The 18318-nt window shown below is 40.2% G+C and overlaps 1 protein-coding gene across 1 annotated transcript in view; it reads right to left on the reverse strand.

Annotated features, from left to right (window-relative positions):
- CCNB3 (cyclin B3) overlaps positions 1 to 18318 on the reverse strand; it is a 51260-nt gene that overhangs the window by 24252 nt on the left and 8690 nt on the right. The window contains exons 2-8 of the mRNA XM_060001815.1: positions 16597 to 16683; positions 11685 to 11782; positions 7344 to 7643; positions 4986 to 7187; positions 4367 to 4772; positions 3362 to 3457; positions 1908 to 2000 (exon numbers count right to left, since the gene is read on the reverse strand). Coding sequence (XP_059857798.1) covers positions 1908 to 2000; positions 3362 to 3457; positions 4367 to 4772; positions 4986 to 7187; positions 7344 to 7643; positions 11685 to 11782; positions 16597 to 16683 — 3282 coding nt within the window. The remainder of the gene's footprint in view (positions 1 to 1907; positions 2001 to 3361; positions 3458 to 4366; positions 4773 to 4985; positions 7188 to 7343; positions 7644 to 11684; positions 11783 to 16596; positions 16684 to 18318) is intronic.

The raw sequence follows: 18318 nt of genomic DNA on the forward strand, positions 1-18318 counted from the left end.
AAGGAATGAACTATTGATACACACAACTTGGACAGACCTCAAGGGAATTATGGTGAGTGATAAAAGTCAATCCCAAAATGTTACAAAGGTCAAAAACAGAAAAACAAATACCATATGCTAACACATATATATGGAATCTTAAAAAAAAAAATTGGTTCTGAACATCCTAGGGCCAGGACAGGAATAAAGATGCAGACATAGGGCTTCCCTGGTGGTGCAGTGGTTGAGAGTCCGCCTGCTGATGCAGGGGACGCGGGTTCGTGCCCCGGTCAGGGAAGATCCCACGTGCCGTGGAGCAGCTGGGCCCGTGAGCCATGGCCGCTGAGCCTGCGTGTCCGGAGCCTGTGCTCCGCAACGGGAAGGGCCACAACGGTGAGAGGCCTATGTACCGAAAAAAAAAAAAAAAGATGCAGACGTAGAGAATGGACTTAAGGACACGGGGAGGGGGAAGGGTAAGCTGAGACGAAGTGAGAGAGTGGCACTGACATATATACACTACCAAATGTAAAACAGATAACTAGTGGGAAGCAGCTGCATCGCACAGGGAGATTAGCTCAATGCTTTGTGACCACCTAGAGGGGTGGGATAGGGAGGGTGGGAGGGAGATGCAAGAGGGAGGGGATATGGGGATATATGTATACATATAGCTGATTCACTCTGTTATACAGCAGCAACTAACACAACAATGTAAAGCAATTATACTCCAATAAAGATGTTAAAAAAAAAAGCGGGGGATAATAAACACACACAAATGTTAACACTGTTTGTACGTTGTGGGATCTTAAGTAATTATAATTTCTTACTTTGCTATAATAATTATGAATTTTGTGCAATAAAAATAACAAAACTTTTTTATTAAAAGATTCAGTTCATCATTCCAGCTGCTAGAGATATTTTATCTGTTATCCATTTATTTCCTACCCCTACTCCCAGTTTCATGCCATCTGTGAATTTGATGAGATGATCTTCTCTGTTCTCATCTACATCACTTATAAAAATATTGATCAGAACAAAGTCCACTGGCAGTCTACTAGAAATCTCTTTCTTGCTTGGTAATGATCAGCAATCTTTGTGATCAATTTTACTTATTTAAGATTTACTCAAATTCTACTCTTATCTAATTTACTATTTTGCATCATTTCCATAAGATGACATTTTCATGCTTTGCTGATGTTCAAATATACCATGTCTACCACATTTCCCTGGTCTGTCACTCCAAAGTGAGCCTGAACCATTACTCTGGTACTTAAAGGATATTAAACTATATTACATTTTCTTCCCAATTATATAGTAAGCCTCTGCTGGGCACATACTATGCTTTATATTTCCTTGCAAACTCCACAGCAATCCTTTCAATTCCATTCATTCAACAAATATTTATTGACACCTACCACGTCCAGGTACTATTCTGGACTATCTTTGTTAGTATAAAGTGATAATTAAGTATTCATAACAATATTCCCTCAACATCCAACCCTCAACAAACAGCCATCTGCCCTGTTTGGGGCTACAATGTCCTTCCTATTACCCATCCCATCCAAAGCTTGAGAGACTTTGTCACTAACCCCTATCCAAATCACAAGATATACTTTTACAGGATTTTGAGAATGATTAAACTGACATACCATCATTGCCTTTTCTAGAAATCTCTCTCCTTCCACTGGGTTCTCCGAGTGTCTTATTAATAACATTCTTATAGTACTTAGTATATTCTACTTTGTATTGTTCTTATCTGCCTGCTTGTCTTATCTTGTCCCCTAGGTCATAAGCTCCCTGAGGGCAGGAATCATGGCTTATTCAGCTCTGTAGACCCAGTAAATTTTTACTACGTTTGGGACCTGGCAATGCTGAATGAATAATTGATAAAGAGAATATCAGCCCCTTAAGGCAGCAGTTGTCAGGCTTACCTGCACCTCCACCAACCAGTCCACGAGAATGGCCCTCATGTCACTGTTGATATCATTCTGCCTGGTCATGTATTTTTTAAGTATGAACTTTTCCTGGCAGCAAGAAGAAAGAAGTGTTAACAAATAAACTCTTCCTGTAGTTCAAAAATTGTAACTTGGGAAAAAATATTTGCAACTAATATCTCAGAAAAAAATTGTAACCTAAGTAATTTCCTCAGGGTTCTAAATCATTATTTTCAGCTGGTATCAGATAGAGGCAGATAAAAGTATCCTTTTCCAGACAAGTTTCAGTTATCCTTAGGAAATGGACACACATGATATTTAAGTGTCAGGGTGGATAGCGAGGAGTCCAGGAGAATATGGAATATGGGCAGGAATACACCTATGACTATAGATGAATACCAAAGAGATTCTGCCCCTTCTTTGCAATTCAGTCTAAAGCACAATACCAGGCTGTGTAGAGGAGTCCTTCTCAAACTTTAACATGCATATGTGAAAGATACTTGAGGATCTTTAAAATTCACATTCTAATTTAGAAGGTTTGGGGTGAGGCTAGGTTTCTGCATATCTTTTTTTTAATTTAATTTTATTTATTTTTTATATAGCACGTTCTTATGTTATTGATTTTAGTTAGTGTATATATGTCAATATATATGTCAATCCCAATCTCCCATAAGATCCCCAGTGAAACCAATACTGCTGAGCTAAGGCCTGCACTTTTAGTATAGTAAACTCTTGCTTCCTCCAAGGTATACTAGAAAAAGTACAGGCACTGGAGTCAGTTAATCTATTGCTGTGTCTCTAGAGAGAAGATGAGATATTCATCTTTCCTCTTATGCATGGCTTGCTAAAATTCTAGTTAGTAGATAACCTTGGTCCCATCTGTTCCACTGAGAGACAGAAGAAAATCTGGAATTGATGAATATTAGTGGTAAAAGAGACTGGCAGATTTCAAAGGAGAAAGAAAATTTCACCAGGTTGGAGAGCTGGAATAAAAGGTCTGGTTTTACATATGATGCCAGAAACTTGCACAGAGAAAGGAAAAGATCCCTAAGAGCAGTCACTCAGAAAGAGCCCGCTTGACAATTTTTGTGTCTGAGATTAGCTCCTCAACAATTAGAGGTGTAGGCTTATGGTCTCCAAGGTAATTAGACTTTAGTTCATATCCCAGATCTACCACATACTATTTGTGTTGACTGAGCAGTTTCCTCCAACTATAAGAAGGAGATAATAATACCTACCATCATGAAGTTATTGGGAAAATTAAACAAGATAATGTTTATAAATCCCTTAGCACAATGTTTAACTCATAGTATGCTACCAGTAGATGTCAGTTGCTGCTAATATTGTTTTCATCATCATTATTACCTCCCCTTTAAACTTGCATTTGAAGGATGTGTGATGAGAAAATGAGAACTGGAAATCATTGCCCCTCACCCTCACCACCTACACACCTCTCTCTCCTTCATGTAACTGAAGATATCCTTAGCATATATTGAGTTGAAAAATGGATCACTGTGGTCCTTGTCAATATCCTCCAGTGGGGTCATCTGCTTGGAAATCACCAGAAAGACATATTAAGAGAAAGATTCCAAGGAAAGCTTAGCACACATACATAAAAAATGACTCCTTTCTTCCCACTGTCATCTCCTCCTAAGGTTCCTCAAGCCTTATATGTTCTGGGCCATAACAGAGCACCCCTTGGCCCTGTAATCCTCATACTGTTGAGTAACCAAGAAATGCTTAGTCCTCCTGTACATACCTGCTCTGCCCTAAGAAACAGACACTATTTTTACAGGTAAACTCAAGATTCTCCAAGAAAGACATTCTTGTCTTACTCTTTCAAATTATGTCACCTGTCTTCTTAGGTCCCTTGTTATGTCTCAGTGCTTTGATCTGGCCCAGTTCATCTTCTTGTTAGCCTTTTCCTCCCTTCTACACATTTAACCAGGTTGTTCTGCCTACAAGAGGGGTCTTTCTTCTTCTGCTTGCCAAATTTCATCCCTTAGTCCTTCCAATTTACAACTTAAAAACCATCTTCCTTGGAAGATGCCTCTGTGAACTTAATCCATCTTTAGCTAAGGTCCAATGTAATGCAGACTGCAATTACTAAGAAAGGCAATTTCCTGAAAGAAATTGTCTAGCCACTACTGAAAAGCATATATATACATACATATATATATATTATATATATATGTATATAATACACACACACACACACACACACACACACACACACACACAGAGTATTCCAGACCCTTGGGGGGTATTCCTGGAATAAATACTTTCTAATTGCTCAGGTACATCACTACGCCAATCACAAAGTCAAGAGATTCCACAAGGCCAACTTGATTTAATACCAATTGCTTAGGAAGGCAAAAAAAATCTCTTTGCTAGCAGCCACCTCCAGGACAACAAAGAACACTTCATCTAATTTAAGAAGAAAGAAAGCAGAATACCTCCTTCTCTGATCTCTTGTCCTGAGATGAGAAAGGTTCATTGGAACTGGATTCACAAGTACTGGACTGGCTTGTGGTACTGAACTTGCCCACACTGGACATGGTGACAGTGCTGGACAAGCCTGTTCTAGAGTCAGGGGCAGTGGTAGACACATGTGGGCTGGTTTCAACTTGGAGGATGATGAAATCTTTGATAAAGGTGTCTTCTTTGTGAGTGAGATTCTTTTGCAAGGCCAATGGCTCCTTGGAAGACAAGTCTTTCTCACTGCTGGGCTTCTCCTGCAAGGCCAAGTGCTCCTTCAGGATAGGCTCCTCCTCAATTGTGGGATTCTCCTGCAAGGCCAAGGGCTCCTCGAAGAGGGTCTCTTTCTCACTCGTGGGCTTCTCCTGCAAGGCCAAGGACTCCCTCAAGATGATTTCCTTCTCAATGCTGGGATTCTCCTGCAAGGCCAGGGGCTCCTTCAGGATAGTCTCCTCCTCAATTGTGAGATTCTCCTGCAAGGCCAAGGACTCCCTCAGGATGGTCTCCTTTTCAATGCTGGGCTTCTCCTGCAAGGCCAGGGGCTCCTTCAGGATAGTCTCCTCCTCAATTGTGAGATTCTCCTGCAAGGTCAAGGACTCCCTCAGGATGGTCTCCTTTTCAATGCTGGGCTTCTCCTGCAAGGCCTGTGGCTGCTTAATTAGGGACTCCTCTTCAATGGTGATGTTTTCTTGCAAGGCCAACTGCTTTTTCAAGAGGAACACCTCCCCCTGAGCAGTGGGCTTCTTCTTTAAAGATAATTGCCCCTCTATGCTCACTGCCACCTCAGTGGAGAGCTCTTCCTTCAGAACCAACGGTTTCTTGAAAAGGAATTCCTCTTCAGTGGTGCTTTTGTCCTGCAAAGCCAACAGTGCCTTCAAGGAGTCCTCTTTGTTATCAGTCTTCTTCTGCAAGGCAAAAGACTTCCTGAAGAGGGACTCATCTTTGTTGGTAGGTTTAACATGCAGTGAAAATGGCTCCTGAAAGGGGAATTCCTCCTCAGTGGTAGACCTCTCCTCCAAGGTCAATGGCTCCTTAACATATGATTCTTCTTCAGTGGTGATATTCTCCTGCAAGGCCAATGGTTTCTTTGAGAGGGACACCTCTTGCAGAGTGGTGTGCCTCTCTTTCAGTACAGATGGATCCTGGAAGAGGAACTCTTCAGTTGTAGACTTTTTTTTAAAGGGCAACAGCTCCTTAAAGAGTGACTCCTCTTCAGAGGTAGTCTTCTCTATGACCAGTGGCTTCTTTAAGAGGAACGTCTTCCCCTGAGTGATTTGCCTCTTTTTTAAAGATACCGGTGTCTTGGTTAGAATTGTCTCATCAGTTGAAGACTTCTTCCTAAATGACATTGGCTCCATAAAGGAGGAGTCCTCACCTTCACCAATCATATTCTGCAAGTCCAACTGTTCTTGGAAGATAGGCATCATCATTTGAGTGGTACACTTTTTCTTCTTTAAAGATAATGACTCCTTGGTAGAGATTGCCACATCTGTGGTATGTTTCTTCCTAAATGACACTGGATCCATAAGAAATTCATCTTTACTGTCTATATTCTCCTGCAATGCCCATAGTTTCTTTAAGAGGACCACATCCCCCTGAATGGTGTGCTTCTCTTGCAGTGCAGATGGTTTCTTCAAGAGGGACTCCTCCTCAGTGGTAGGCTTTTTTTTAAAGGATAATGGCTCCTTAATGAGTGACTTCTCTTCAGAAATGGTCTGCAATACTAGTGGCTTGGTCAAACAGGACATCTTACCCTGACTGGTACACTTCTTCTTTAAAGACAACAGCTTATTAGAGGAGGTTGCCTCCTCAATGGTACGCTTCTTGTTAAAAGCCAAAGGCTCCCTTAAAAGGGACGCCTCCGCAGTTGGAGTCTTCTGCAAGACCAACGGCTTCTCCAAGATGGACAACTCCTCCCAAGTGGTGTGCCTCTCCTGCAATGCTGATGGCTCTTGGAAAAGGGACTCCTTAGTGGTAGGCTTCTTCTTAAGGGATAACGGCTCCTTAATGAGTGACTTCTCTTCAGAGGTGGTCTTCTGTAATACTAGTGGCTTCTTCAAGCGGTACCTCTTCCCCCGAGTAGTATGCTTCTTCTTTAAAGGTAATGGCTTCTTGGAAAGGGTTGCCTCCTTAGTAGTATGCTTCTTCCTTGAGGAAATTGGCTCCATAAGAAATTCATCTTCGCCATCCTTTTTCTCCTGCAATGCCTCTGGCTTCTTCAAAAGGGTAACCTCCCCATCAGTGGTGTGCTTCTCTTGCAACACAGATAGCTCCTGGAAGAGGGACTCCTCCTTAGTGGTAGGCTTCTTTTTAAAGGACAATGACTCCTTAATAAGTGCCTTCTCTCCAGAGATGGTCTTCTGCAATACTAATGGCTTCTTCAAGTGGGCTGTCTTCCCCTGAGTAGTGCACTTCTTCTTTAAAGATAATGGCCTTGTGGTGAAGGTTGTCTCCACTGTGGTAGGTTGTTTCTTAAAAGCCAATGGTTCCTTAAAGACAGAATCCTCTTCAGTGTCGATCTTCTCCTGAAAGGCCAATGATTTCTTCAAGATGGACACCTCTTGTTCAGTGGTGTGCTTCTTTGGCAATGCAGATGGCTCCTGGAAAAGGCACTCCTTCTCAGTGGTAGGCTTTCTCTTAAAAGACAACAGCTCCTTAGCGAGTGACTTCTCTTCAGAGGTGATCTTCTGCAATACTAGTGGCTTCTTCATACAGGACATCTTCCCCTGAGTGGTACACTTTTTCTTTAAAGATAACAGCTTCTTGGTGGGGGTTGCCTCCTCAGTTTTAGGCTTCTTCCTAAAGTTTATGGGCTCCATAAAGAAAGAATCCTCTTCAACACTGATGTCCTGCAATGCCAACTCCTCCCTCATGCAGGACTGCTTCCCCTGATGTGTGCACATATTCTTTAAAGATAATGTACTCTTGTTGATGGCTGCCTTCTCAGTTTTATGCTTCTCCCCAAAAGTCACTGGCTCTACAACATCACTGTCAGTCTCATCCTGCAAGGATAGTGGCTTCTCTAAGAGGGACACCTCCCTCTGATTTGTGCTCTTCTTTAATGACCCCTTGATGAGGATTGTATCCTCAGTAGTGGGTTCCTCTTTTAAAATGAATGGCTTTTTGAAAAGAGATGCCTCCTCAGTAGTGGGTGTCTTGGAGCTGGTAGATATCTCCAGAATGAATGGTTTATCTATAATATTTGGTACCATGGTGGTTGAGACTACTACTGGTGAGAGTTCCAGCTTATTATACCTGTAAAGGAAACAATGTCTGGGTAAGAAGAATGTAGTTCCTAGAATCCTCACCTACCATCTCGTTTTGTCACTCTACTTACTAAATGTATGGAAGTGGAAAGGGCTTCAACCCCAAGAGACAGACTAGAGGGTAAAAATCAATGGGTACCATAGTAAATCAACTAAGTAGCACACAGTATAGTTTCTATGACCTAGGTCCCCATACTTTTCCAAAAAATTTCCCCTGAAATCCATGTTATTTATGCTTTCTCATATATGATTTATTAACTTTATTTATATACAAAGGCTTTTATTATAATACTTACCACATTGTATGAGTGACTGGCTTATATATGTCTCCCTCACTAGCTGCATTTATCTGTCTTTGTCTATCAGCACCAGGCATCTGATAAAATTCAGGTTGAAATTAATATTGTTTAAAGGCTTATGAGAGGATTATAAGAGAGAGGCTTATAAAAGGCTTATAAGAGAAAGTTGGGCTGGTACTTATTGTTCATGGTATCTAACCATATTCCTTTCACTCTAGGCTATTCACAAGATGCTTTCCTAGTGGAGATAATAAAAAAGACCAAAATAAACATTTGTTCACATGTGTCAGATGCAAAGCTTTGTTTTGAATAGGACTGCATATCCAATCAGAGTGACTAACCTGGTGTGACCAAATCTCTGGATGACTAGAAATCAGAATAAGAAAAGGGAGAGAATTAAAGGTAAATATGATCAGTCTGAACAAGAGTAAGTACCTTCAAAAGACTAGATATTATATGATTCCTTTTATATGAAACATCCAGAGGAGACATATCCATAGGGGTATATCCATAACAGAAAATAGGTTGGTGGTTGCCTGAAGCAATTAGGCAAGAAAATAAAATAAAAGGGATCTAGATTGGAAAGGAAGAAGTAAAACTACTTATATTAGCAGATGACATAGTCTTATACATAGAAAATCCTAAGGAACCCACACACAAATACTATTAGAACTAATATACAAGTTCAGCAAAGTTCTATGATTCAAGATCAATATACAGAAATCACATGTATTTCTATATCCTTGCAATGAACAACATGAAAATGAAATTATGAAAACAATTCCATTTACAATAGAATCAAGAAGAATAAAATGCTTAGAAATAAATTTAATAAAAGAGGTGAGAAATTTATATTCTGAAAAGTACAAAAAAATGTTAAAAGAAATTAAAGATCTAAATAAATGAAAAGACATCCCATGTTCCTGGACTTAGTATTAAGATGGTAATACTCCCCAAATTGATTTACAGGTTCAAGGCAACTTCTATAAGAATCCCAGCTGGCTTATTAGTAGAAATTGACAAGCTGATTCTAAAACTTATATGGAATTGCAGGGAACCCAGAAGAGCCAAAACAATCTTGAAAAAGAGGAACAACGTTGGAGGGATCACACTTCCCAATTTCAAAACACACTACAGAACAACAATAATCAAGATACCATAGTACTGGCATAATGAAAGACACGTAGGTCAATGGAATAAAATTGAGAGTTCAGAAATAAACACATGTACAGTCAGCTGATTTTCAACAAGGGTGCCAAGACAATTAAGTGGAGAAAGATTAGTCTTTTCAATAAATGGTGCCGAGGCAATTGGATATCTATCAATACATGCAAAACAATGAAGTTAAACCCCTAACATACACCAACAATAAAAATTAACTCAAAATGAATCAACAATCTAAGTTAAGAGCTAAAAATTTTAAACTCTAAAAAGAAAAAAATCTTAAAAGTAAATGTTCATAACCTTGGATTTGGCAATGGTTTCTTAGATTATGATACCAAAAGCATAAGCAACAAAAGAATAAATTGGATTTCATTACAATTAAAAACATTTATGCCTCAAGGAACACCAAGAAGAAAATGAAAAGACCTACAGAATGGAGGAAAAGTACTTGCTAATCATATATCTGATCAGGGACTTGTATCTAAACTATATAAAGAATTCTTACAACTCAATAATGAAATGATCAATAACCAAATATTTTAAATCAGCAAAGGATCTGAATAGACATTCCTCCAAAGAAGATATGCAAGTGGCCAATAAGCACATGAAAGATTCCCAAATCATTAGTCATCAGAGAACTGAAAATCTAAACCACAATGAGATACCATCCCACACTCACTAGAAAGGCCATTTAAAAAACAAACAAACAAAAAACCCAGAAAATGGCAAGGATGTGGAAAATTCAAAACCCTCATCCACTGCTGGTAGGAATGTAAGATAGTGCAACCACTATGGAATACAGTTTGGCAGTTCCCCAATGAGTTCAACATAGAATTACCATATGACCCAGCAATTTCTAGTTACATATGCAAAAGAATTAAAAACAGGTGTTCAAACAAAAATTTGTACACAGGTGTTCACAGCAGCACTATTCACAATAACCAAAAGGTGTAAACAATTCAAACGTTCATCAACTGATGAATGGATAGACAAAATATGGTACATTCATACAATGGAATATTATTTGGCAATAAAAGAGGATGAAGTACTAATACCTGCTACAACATGGATGAACCCTCAAACATCATGCTGAGTGAAAGAAGTCAGATACAAAAGACGACACATTGTACAATTCCATTTCTGGGAAACGTCCAGTATGGATAAATCTATAGAGACAGAAAGTAGACTAGTGGTTGCCCACAGATGGGGAGGACTGAGAGGTGGTAGCTAAAGGTAGAGTTCCTTTTGGGGTTGATGAAAACATCCTAAAATTCACTGTGGTGATGGCTGCATAACTCTGTGAATATACTAAAAACCATTGAATTGTACATTTTAAGAGGGTGAATTGTGTATGTGAATTATATCTTAATAAAGCTGTTACCAAAAAAAAAAACCCACTTAGAATTATGTGTGATTACAGTGAACTCTCAATAGATGTTAGCTATTAGCTCTAGCACTATTATTAGGGTCCATTTCACTGAACTCTGAATGAGGACAAGAATGTTTATGGCATTTTGTGAGGATTTCCCTGCTAAAGTCAGAATGGTGAAAGAAATTCAAAAGAAAATAACACAGGGAATTAAGGTCAAAATACACATGCAAATCCCAGGAATTTCATTTCAGCAAGAAACTGAGTGGGCTAAATGCTAATCTTCTGGTATGATTTCTTTCTGCTGGGTAATTAGCAAAGTGTCCTGTGGACCTGGCATGTTAATTTTTAGGAGTTCCCCAAACTTTTCCCCTTACCATTTGGAACCCATGCTTAGCTGGGTTATAGCTATCTAGCTGATCTATTCTATTCTTCCAGAAAGAAGTAATTCCCACTGGAATGAGGAGAGGATATAAAAAGGTCTCACTCCACTTTCTAACTCTTCTTCTAATAGAAGATTTCCTAGGAGTAAATCCTTTTCCCGATCCTAGATGAGAATACTCCTATCTACTTGCAGAACCTGTGATCAGTTCCCTATAACAGCGGACAACACACATTTCTGGCCTAAGGAGATAATAATTTCTCTACAGTAAAAAGGAACAAGCCTCCCCCTAAGATTTCTAATGGGATAAGCAGACTGGCAAGCTATCAGCCAGCTGCTGAGAATCCCCTGAAAAGTTAAGTTGCATCCACACTCTCAACCACAGAGTAGCTCAGTCAAGGACTGAAGTACTAAAATAGAGAAAGATGAGCACAAGAACTTTTGGCAAATTCCTCAATGACAACAGCTCTTTCAATATGCACACACCATGTGGGTGGGTGACAGAGGGAAAGAGGGGGAGGGGGAGGGGAGGGGGAGGGAGAGAGGGAGTGAGGGAGTGAGGGAGTGAGGGAGTGAGGGAGTGAGGGAGTGAGGGAGAGGGGCAAAGAGAAAGAGAGAGAAAGATTGGGGGTGGTGGTGAGATGAGGCCTATAATTCTTCAGCAATTTAGTCCATCTAAGCACCCGGAGTTAATGTAATACTCACCACTGTAGCTCACTAAAAATGTTCTCAATGGGGACAAAAGGCAGTCAAAAGGATGTCACACCCTCTCCTTTACCATATAAAACAATGCCATCTGACTACCCTCGTACTCACCCACGAGCACGTGTGTTCCTGTTTATCTTCTTGGAAACATCTTTAACAAACTCATTACTGGCTTCTTTCTTGGGCTTGGCAGGTTGACTTTGAGAAGCCTGCAAGAAAAAAATAAAGGTGGGGGGGCTGGTCTGGAGGAGGAAGCAAGGAAATGGAGAGAGAGAGAGAGAGAGAGAGAACCTCAAATTAACCAATAGGTGGTTCTCACAGGAAGGTCCTGACACACATCCACACCCTGGACACCTTGTTTGGGTGTTCCCAGGAACATTGATCAAAACATCTTACAACCAGTATGGTACTGGTGCCAACTAGTCATGATGGAAGCTAGCAGTACAGTAGTCCTGGTGCATATTAGCTAAATAGCAGCCCTAAGTGATTTCAAGATACATATGATGTAGTTCTGATCTCCAATGTCGGGCATATGGCTGGTAAATTCTCAAAAAGATGTTTTGTAAACATCACATTCCATTTTGACCCCATAAGATGTTCAGAGGGGGGAAAAGGTAATATAACTGGCTTTGCTGCCTGAGCATACCAAGATCAACTAGCTTTTCAGGATAGACCTCTAATACAACACTACCTGTGATACATCTATCCCATCTCACTGAGGGGATATTTATTTAACATGGGGCTCTGGAAAGCTCCACCAGAAACTCTAATCATGACTAATTCTATTAAACAGTAGAAGAGATCATGGGACTGTGAATAATGTCAGTAAAAATAATCTTAAAGGTTATGCCTTTAAAATGAAACAAATGGAATCTAATTATATTCCAAATAAATACCATAACCACACTGAAGGACAAAAGAAAGAAAACAGAAGGAAATACAAGATAATAAACAACTAATCCAAGTAAACATAGACTATACACCCTCACCATATACATCCTCAGTCAGGATGTGTTTGTGGGATGGTGGAGAATATTGCAAATAAATCTGGAACTCTTTTTAGTAGGTGTGTTTATTATGGTGGTGTGGAAGAAGTAATTCTGAAACTCTTTTAGATGTATTATAGTATTGAGTAAATGTGTTGATGATCTTGTGAACCATGGTTCTCATTGTAGAGAAGGAACATATAAACACGGATTGAGGAATACAAGAAAGAACCCTGTACGTTTTGGAATGGGAGTTGTGTGGACTCATGATTTCTTAAATAGGTATATGTGTATATACATCTGAGTATACAGGAGTGTGTGTATTTGTATATATAGATATATGTGTATATATATATATGTTTAAGTACAGATGTGTGTGTATCTATATGTATATATACATGCAGACATTTCCTAACTCTGTCTGCAGAAAGGGCAGAAAAAGCAGACACCCCAGTAGCACACCTAGCACTGAGATCTTGGTCTCTAATATCATTCCCCATTAAAAGGAACAGGAATTCTTCACAGAAATGGTTGACTCCATGCCAATAAAATAGGTACAAGAACATCCTGGAACATCCTGTTATGCTGGAAAGAAAATGTTCAAAAAAATGATGATAGTATGTCACAAAGACACAGTAGTCAGATTAAGGGGGGCCCTAGTGACCAAATTTGGGACAATTTGAGCACCAAAATAATAAAATACAATACTGAACAACAAACCACTGAAAAAACAGGAATTCATAAGTCTATACCAATAATAAATAAACAGGGAAGAAGGGAGGCCTCTGCTTGTAGACTGGTAAATGGGGAGCAAGTGCTAGAGTTGGAAAAATCATCAAAAAGATTGTTAGGCAAAAATCATCAATGAATGCTAAATCTAGGGGACATTTTGATGAAGAGTGGCTATTTGGAGGCTCTTAAGGGTGTGTCCCACAGATTATTAGTTGCAAGAGGAAAAAAAAATAAACAGTAATTATATAGTGGAGAAACCAGACAACATCTTGACTGGGTGATCAAAATTAACCTCACCAATGAGGGACAGATGGATGTCATGTGCCTCCAGATGTGATACTCTAAGGACAGAACATCACCTATACAGTACTCCAGCCAAGCATATATAACATCAATCTAATCACATGGAAACATCAGACGAACACAAAATGAGGAATGTTCTATTTTTAAAAGGGGGGTTGGGTGGGACTGTATTCTTCAAAAATATCATAAAAAACAAAGAAAGGCTATGGAAGTGTTCCAGATTAAAAGAAGCTAGAGACATGACACGTAAACGACCCTAGACTGGATCCATTACTGGAGGGGAAAAAGTGCTTATAACATTGACTTTACAAAGTCAATGGAAAAAAATTGGAATATGGACAATAGATTACATAAAAACACTATATCAATGTAAATGTATAAAGTTGTTGACTGCACTGTGTTTATATAAGACTATTTCTCTGAGGAGAAATAGTATATAGAGACTCTTTCTCTATATACACTGAAATACCCTAAGTACTTCATGGTAAAGGACCATGATGTATATAAGCAGATAGGATAAAATGTTAGTAATATGTGAATCTAGGTAAACAGCATATGTGTGTTCTTTGTACTGTTTTTTATTTTTGCAACTTTTTATAAATTTGAAATTATTGCCAAATGAAGTATAAAAAAATTATGCCTTTGTATCATCGTATCATAATAAGCAACTACAATCCAACAGGGAATTCTTTCTTAGGCCCTCAAGTTGTTGTCCACTTCTGCTCTTCAAAGAGCTTGACACAGTTTGCATTTTAATTTCACCTAAAGTTTTACAAACTCCTTATGTGTCAGGCTGAGATCCAGCTTTGGAAAAGATGTGCGTTCTTGGCAGGAGAGAGGTGAAGACCCTAATCCCCAGGGTGAAACTTTCAACTTGCCATATGTGAAGGTTCAAAGCACTAATATTTTCAGATCTAAGCTCAAGGGGACCTTTACCAGTATCTCCCCATAATTCTTTCACCAAAAAATAGGAAAATAGAGATGACAATCCTACTGGCAAAAACTAATTTAGGAAATAGACTTTATCTCCTCATCCACTGGCTTTGGACCAGCTCTAACAAATCAAAAGTCCTTCCCATGCTGAAAGGATAAAGGAGAGGGAAAAAAAGAACACTCACAGCAGACTAACTAATTAAAACAGATCAGCTCTTTTGGCAAGCCAGGACCTCACTGTGGTGAATGTTGAGGAGAAGACAGATATGGGGACATGAAAACGAAGTAATACTGACAGGAAGAAGCAAATCATCATAAAGGGAAACCCCAAAATTCAGAGAGAAAAGAGTCCTCAATCCTCAAAGAAATGAGCTCAGACGTCTGCAGAAATGCCCAACCCTGGAATGGCTTAGGTACACTGTAATGATAGAACTTTGTCTGGAAAGCACCAAAGATCATTCAAGGTGACCAGGACTTGAACACAAAAGGGAAATGGGCTTTCTGAGCTTCTGAAAAGCTAGAGGCAGAGATACTGCTCAGGGATGACTTGCATCCCCAACCCTGGACAAGTATGTGGCCTAACAGATGTTGAATTCAGTTGGAGAATCAGGAGGGTCCTAGCATGTGTTTCCTATTAATTTATTTGTGTTTGTTCTTTATGAATGATGACATAAACTTCACAACAAAAAGAGGACTGAGACATGGCAGGAAAGTTTTTCATATGCGGTTAGACTTTGCTTTGCACAGTGTCACTGGACTCCCATCAGGGACTCTGGAGGCCAAGGGAAGCTACATTAAGATGAGCTGCATCTGCTTCTGATTTCTGTGGCTACCTTATTTCAACCAAGTTTCTAGAGCCATGGTTAAATAAGTCAGGAAATGAATCTAACCTTACAGGTCTGTGTGGGAGGTATAGCTCTTTCAAGCAATCTAGAGTAAACCTGATTATGCAGGAAGCTGTAACACAATCATACATGTTGTAATCTGCATGGGGAAAAGACTGTTTTAGCACAAAGGTGGTCACATAGCATCTAAAGAGCAGAGATACAAAGGGGAGAACTTTGCCAATGCTTATCCAATCCTGCCCAAGGGGGTAAAATATTATCTAGCAGATGTAAGAATTCTGGTAGCCACAGAAGGACACTATTATAGAGGGCAGGATAGGGTCCACTAGGGTTCTCTGTATCCTAGATGAAACAGACTTCAAAAACAACATTGGGCAAGTCTTTATCTGTGAAATGGAGATAATTATAGTATCTGCCTCAAAGGATTTTATGAGGATTAAGTGAGTGGATACAGGGAAAAATGCTTAGAATAGTGCTTGACACGTGGTAAACACTCAGGAGACATCAGTTATTATTATTTTCTAAGACAAAAGATTACCTCTGACTCAATTCTATATTCAGTTAGTAACTTTCTAACTAGTAAATTTTTTTTTGCTGGCGCCTTAATAACATCAGAAGGGAGGTAACTTGGAAGTGAACTCAGGAATTCTAGTCAAAATTGAGTTTCTAGATCTCCATAATTGAAATCCAGATCATGGAACTGTGGTCATCAATGGTTCTGTACATCAGACGACATTTTTGATTGTCACTATGACTTGGATGCTGCTGGAACTTAATGCTAGGGACCAGGAATGCTGGCTGAAGTCAGTCATATACAATAGAAAAACTTTGCTGTTCAAAATGTCCATAGTGCTTGAACTGATAAACACTGCCCTAGACTACAATGAATCTACCAAAGTACTTACCTCCAAGGCCTATGCAACCAGCTGAGCCACCTCTGGACTTTATCTAAATGCAAGATCCCAAAATTCTCATATTTCTCTACAATTTCATACCTGATAATCACTCATACTGCTTCCAGAGAGCTCCATCAATTAATCCAGATGGTATGTGGCAGCAGAAGAGCCACTGCAGTTTCTGAAATTGGGTCATTGATTCCAAATAAAATTGGCTCTCAACATTCTAGAGAGGGTCAGAGTTTGGTAAACTGGAAAGGTCCCTCAAGGAAGAGGCTGTGTAAACCTTATGCAACACCATGGCAGAGAACTGGACTGGCATACTCACGTTGGTGAGATCTTCAAAAGCTGACCTCTTTTTGAGTGGTCCCTGAGGTGAAGATGGAGATATCTTTGCTTGGTAATTCTCCTCTCTCTAAAAAAGTAAAAGAGGTAAATGCGTATATCCAATTGTGAACAGTCTTTTCAGGGACGTCAGGTCATCTTTGGGGCTCAGGGGGGGAATGGCTGAATCTCCAAGCAACTGTAGATGCCTATAATAAACCCCAATAAACTACAACAAAAGGAAATTTTGGAACCCACTGCTTAGACAGTCACTGAAGGAGGTAATCATTGATGATAGGGACAAGGCTGGGAGGAGAAAAGATAACTGTCAGTGTAACTCTCAGAATGAGTAAACTAGCTTGGTGAAGCTAATTTTCTCTCTTACTCCTCTCATATTCATGGCTATACTAGCCAAGATTAACCATCACCACCCCCACCACCCTGCAACTCCCAGTCATTCCTTTAATATGGACATTCCCAGTTAAATTAGTTCAATAATTTAACAAAATTTAAGTGTCTCTTATGTTAAGTAGTTGATTTAAGACATTCTCAATAAGGACAATAACACACATACCTAGATACTGATCCAGGATCAGCTCTTTATTAGCTATTGACCTCGCACAAGTCACTTAGTTTCTGAGACTCAATTGCCTCATCAGTAAAACTGGAATAATAACCTACCGCATTTGAGGACCAAATAAGAGAAAACATGTTTTTTAAAAATCTATATAAAGTATAAATGGGCAGAAATAGTATTTTAGAAGTATATAGTCCAGGCTGATGGGTGGGGCTGGGTTTCCTCCCTGTTAGTTGTTTGGCCTGAGGCACCTCAACACTAGAGCCTACCCGGCTCTTTGGTGGGGCTAATGGCAGACTCTCAGAGGGCTCACACCAAGGAGTACTTCTCAGAAATTCTGCCAGTGTCCTTGTCCCCACGGTGAGCCACAGCCATCCTCCGCCTCTGCAGGAGACCATCCAACACTAGCAGCTCCACATGTATGAAACTTGGAAGCTGTCACTCCACCCTAATAACAACTAGAAAATCAACAACTCTTACTGGATCTGTAAGAGAAGGTGGTGGACACAGGGCAAATTGCTGCCTCCAAGATTGAAGAGACAGTTTTTTGGAATAGGGAAGATGGGGGAAGAGTAAGACGCAGAGATCACCTAACTCCCCACAGATACAACAGAAATATATCTACACGTGGAACAACTCCTACAGAACACCTACTGAACGCTGGCAGAAGACCTCAGACTTACAAAAAGGCAAGAAAATCTCCACGTAGCTGGGAAGGGCAAAAGAATAAAGAATAAACAGAGACAAAAGGATAGGGACGGGACCTGCACCAGTGGGAGGGAGCTGTGAAGGAGGAAAGGTTTCCACACACTAAGAAGCCCCTTCGAGGGCGGAGGCTGCGGGTGGCGGAGGGGGAAGCTTCGGGGCCGTGGAGGAGAGCACAGTAACAGGGCTGCAGAGGGCAAAGTGGAGAGATTCCCACACAGAGGATCGGTGCCGACTGCAACTCACCAGCCCGAGAGGCTGATCTGCTCACCCGCCGGGGTGGGCGGGGGCTGAGAGCTGAGGCTCGGGCTTCGGTCGGATCCCAGGGAGAGGACTGGGGTTGGCGGCGTGAACACAGCCTGCCGGGGGTTAGTGCACTACGGCTAGCCGGGAGGGAGTCCGGGGAAAAGTCTGGACCTGCCGAAGAGGCAAGAGACTTTTTGT

The sequence above is a fragment of the Delphinus delphis genome, chromosome X (assembly GCF_949987515.2).
Source record: "Delphinus delphis chromosome X, mDelDel1.2, whole genome shotgun sequence".
NCBI lineage: Eukaryota > Metazoa > Chordata > Mammalia > Artiodactyla > Delphinidae > Delphinus > Delphinus delphis.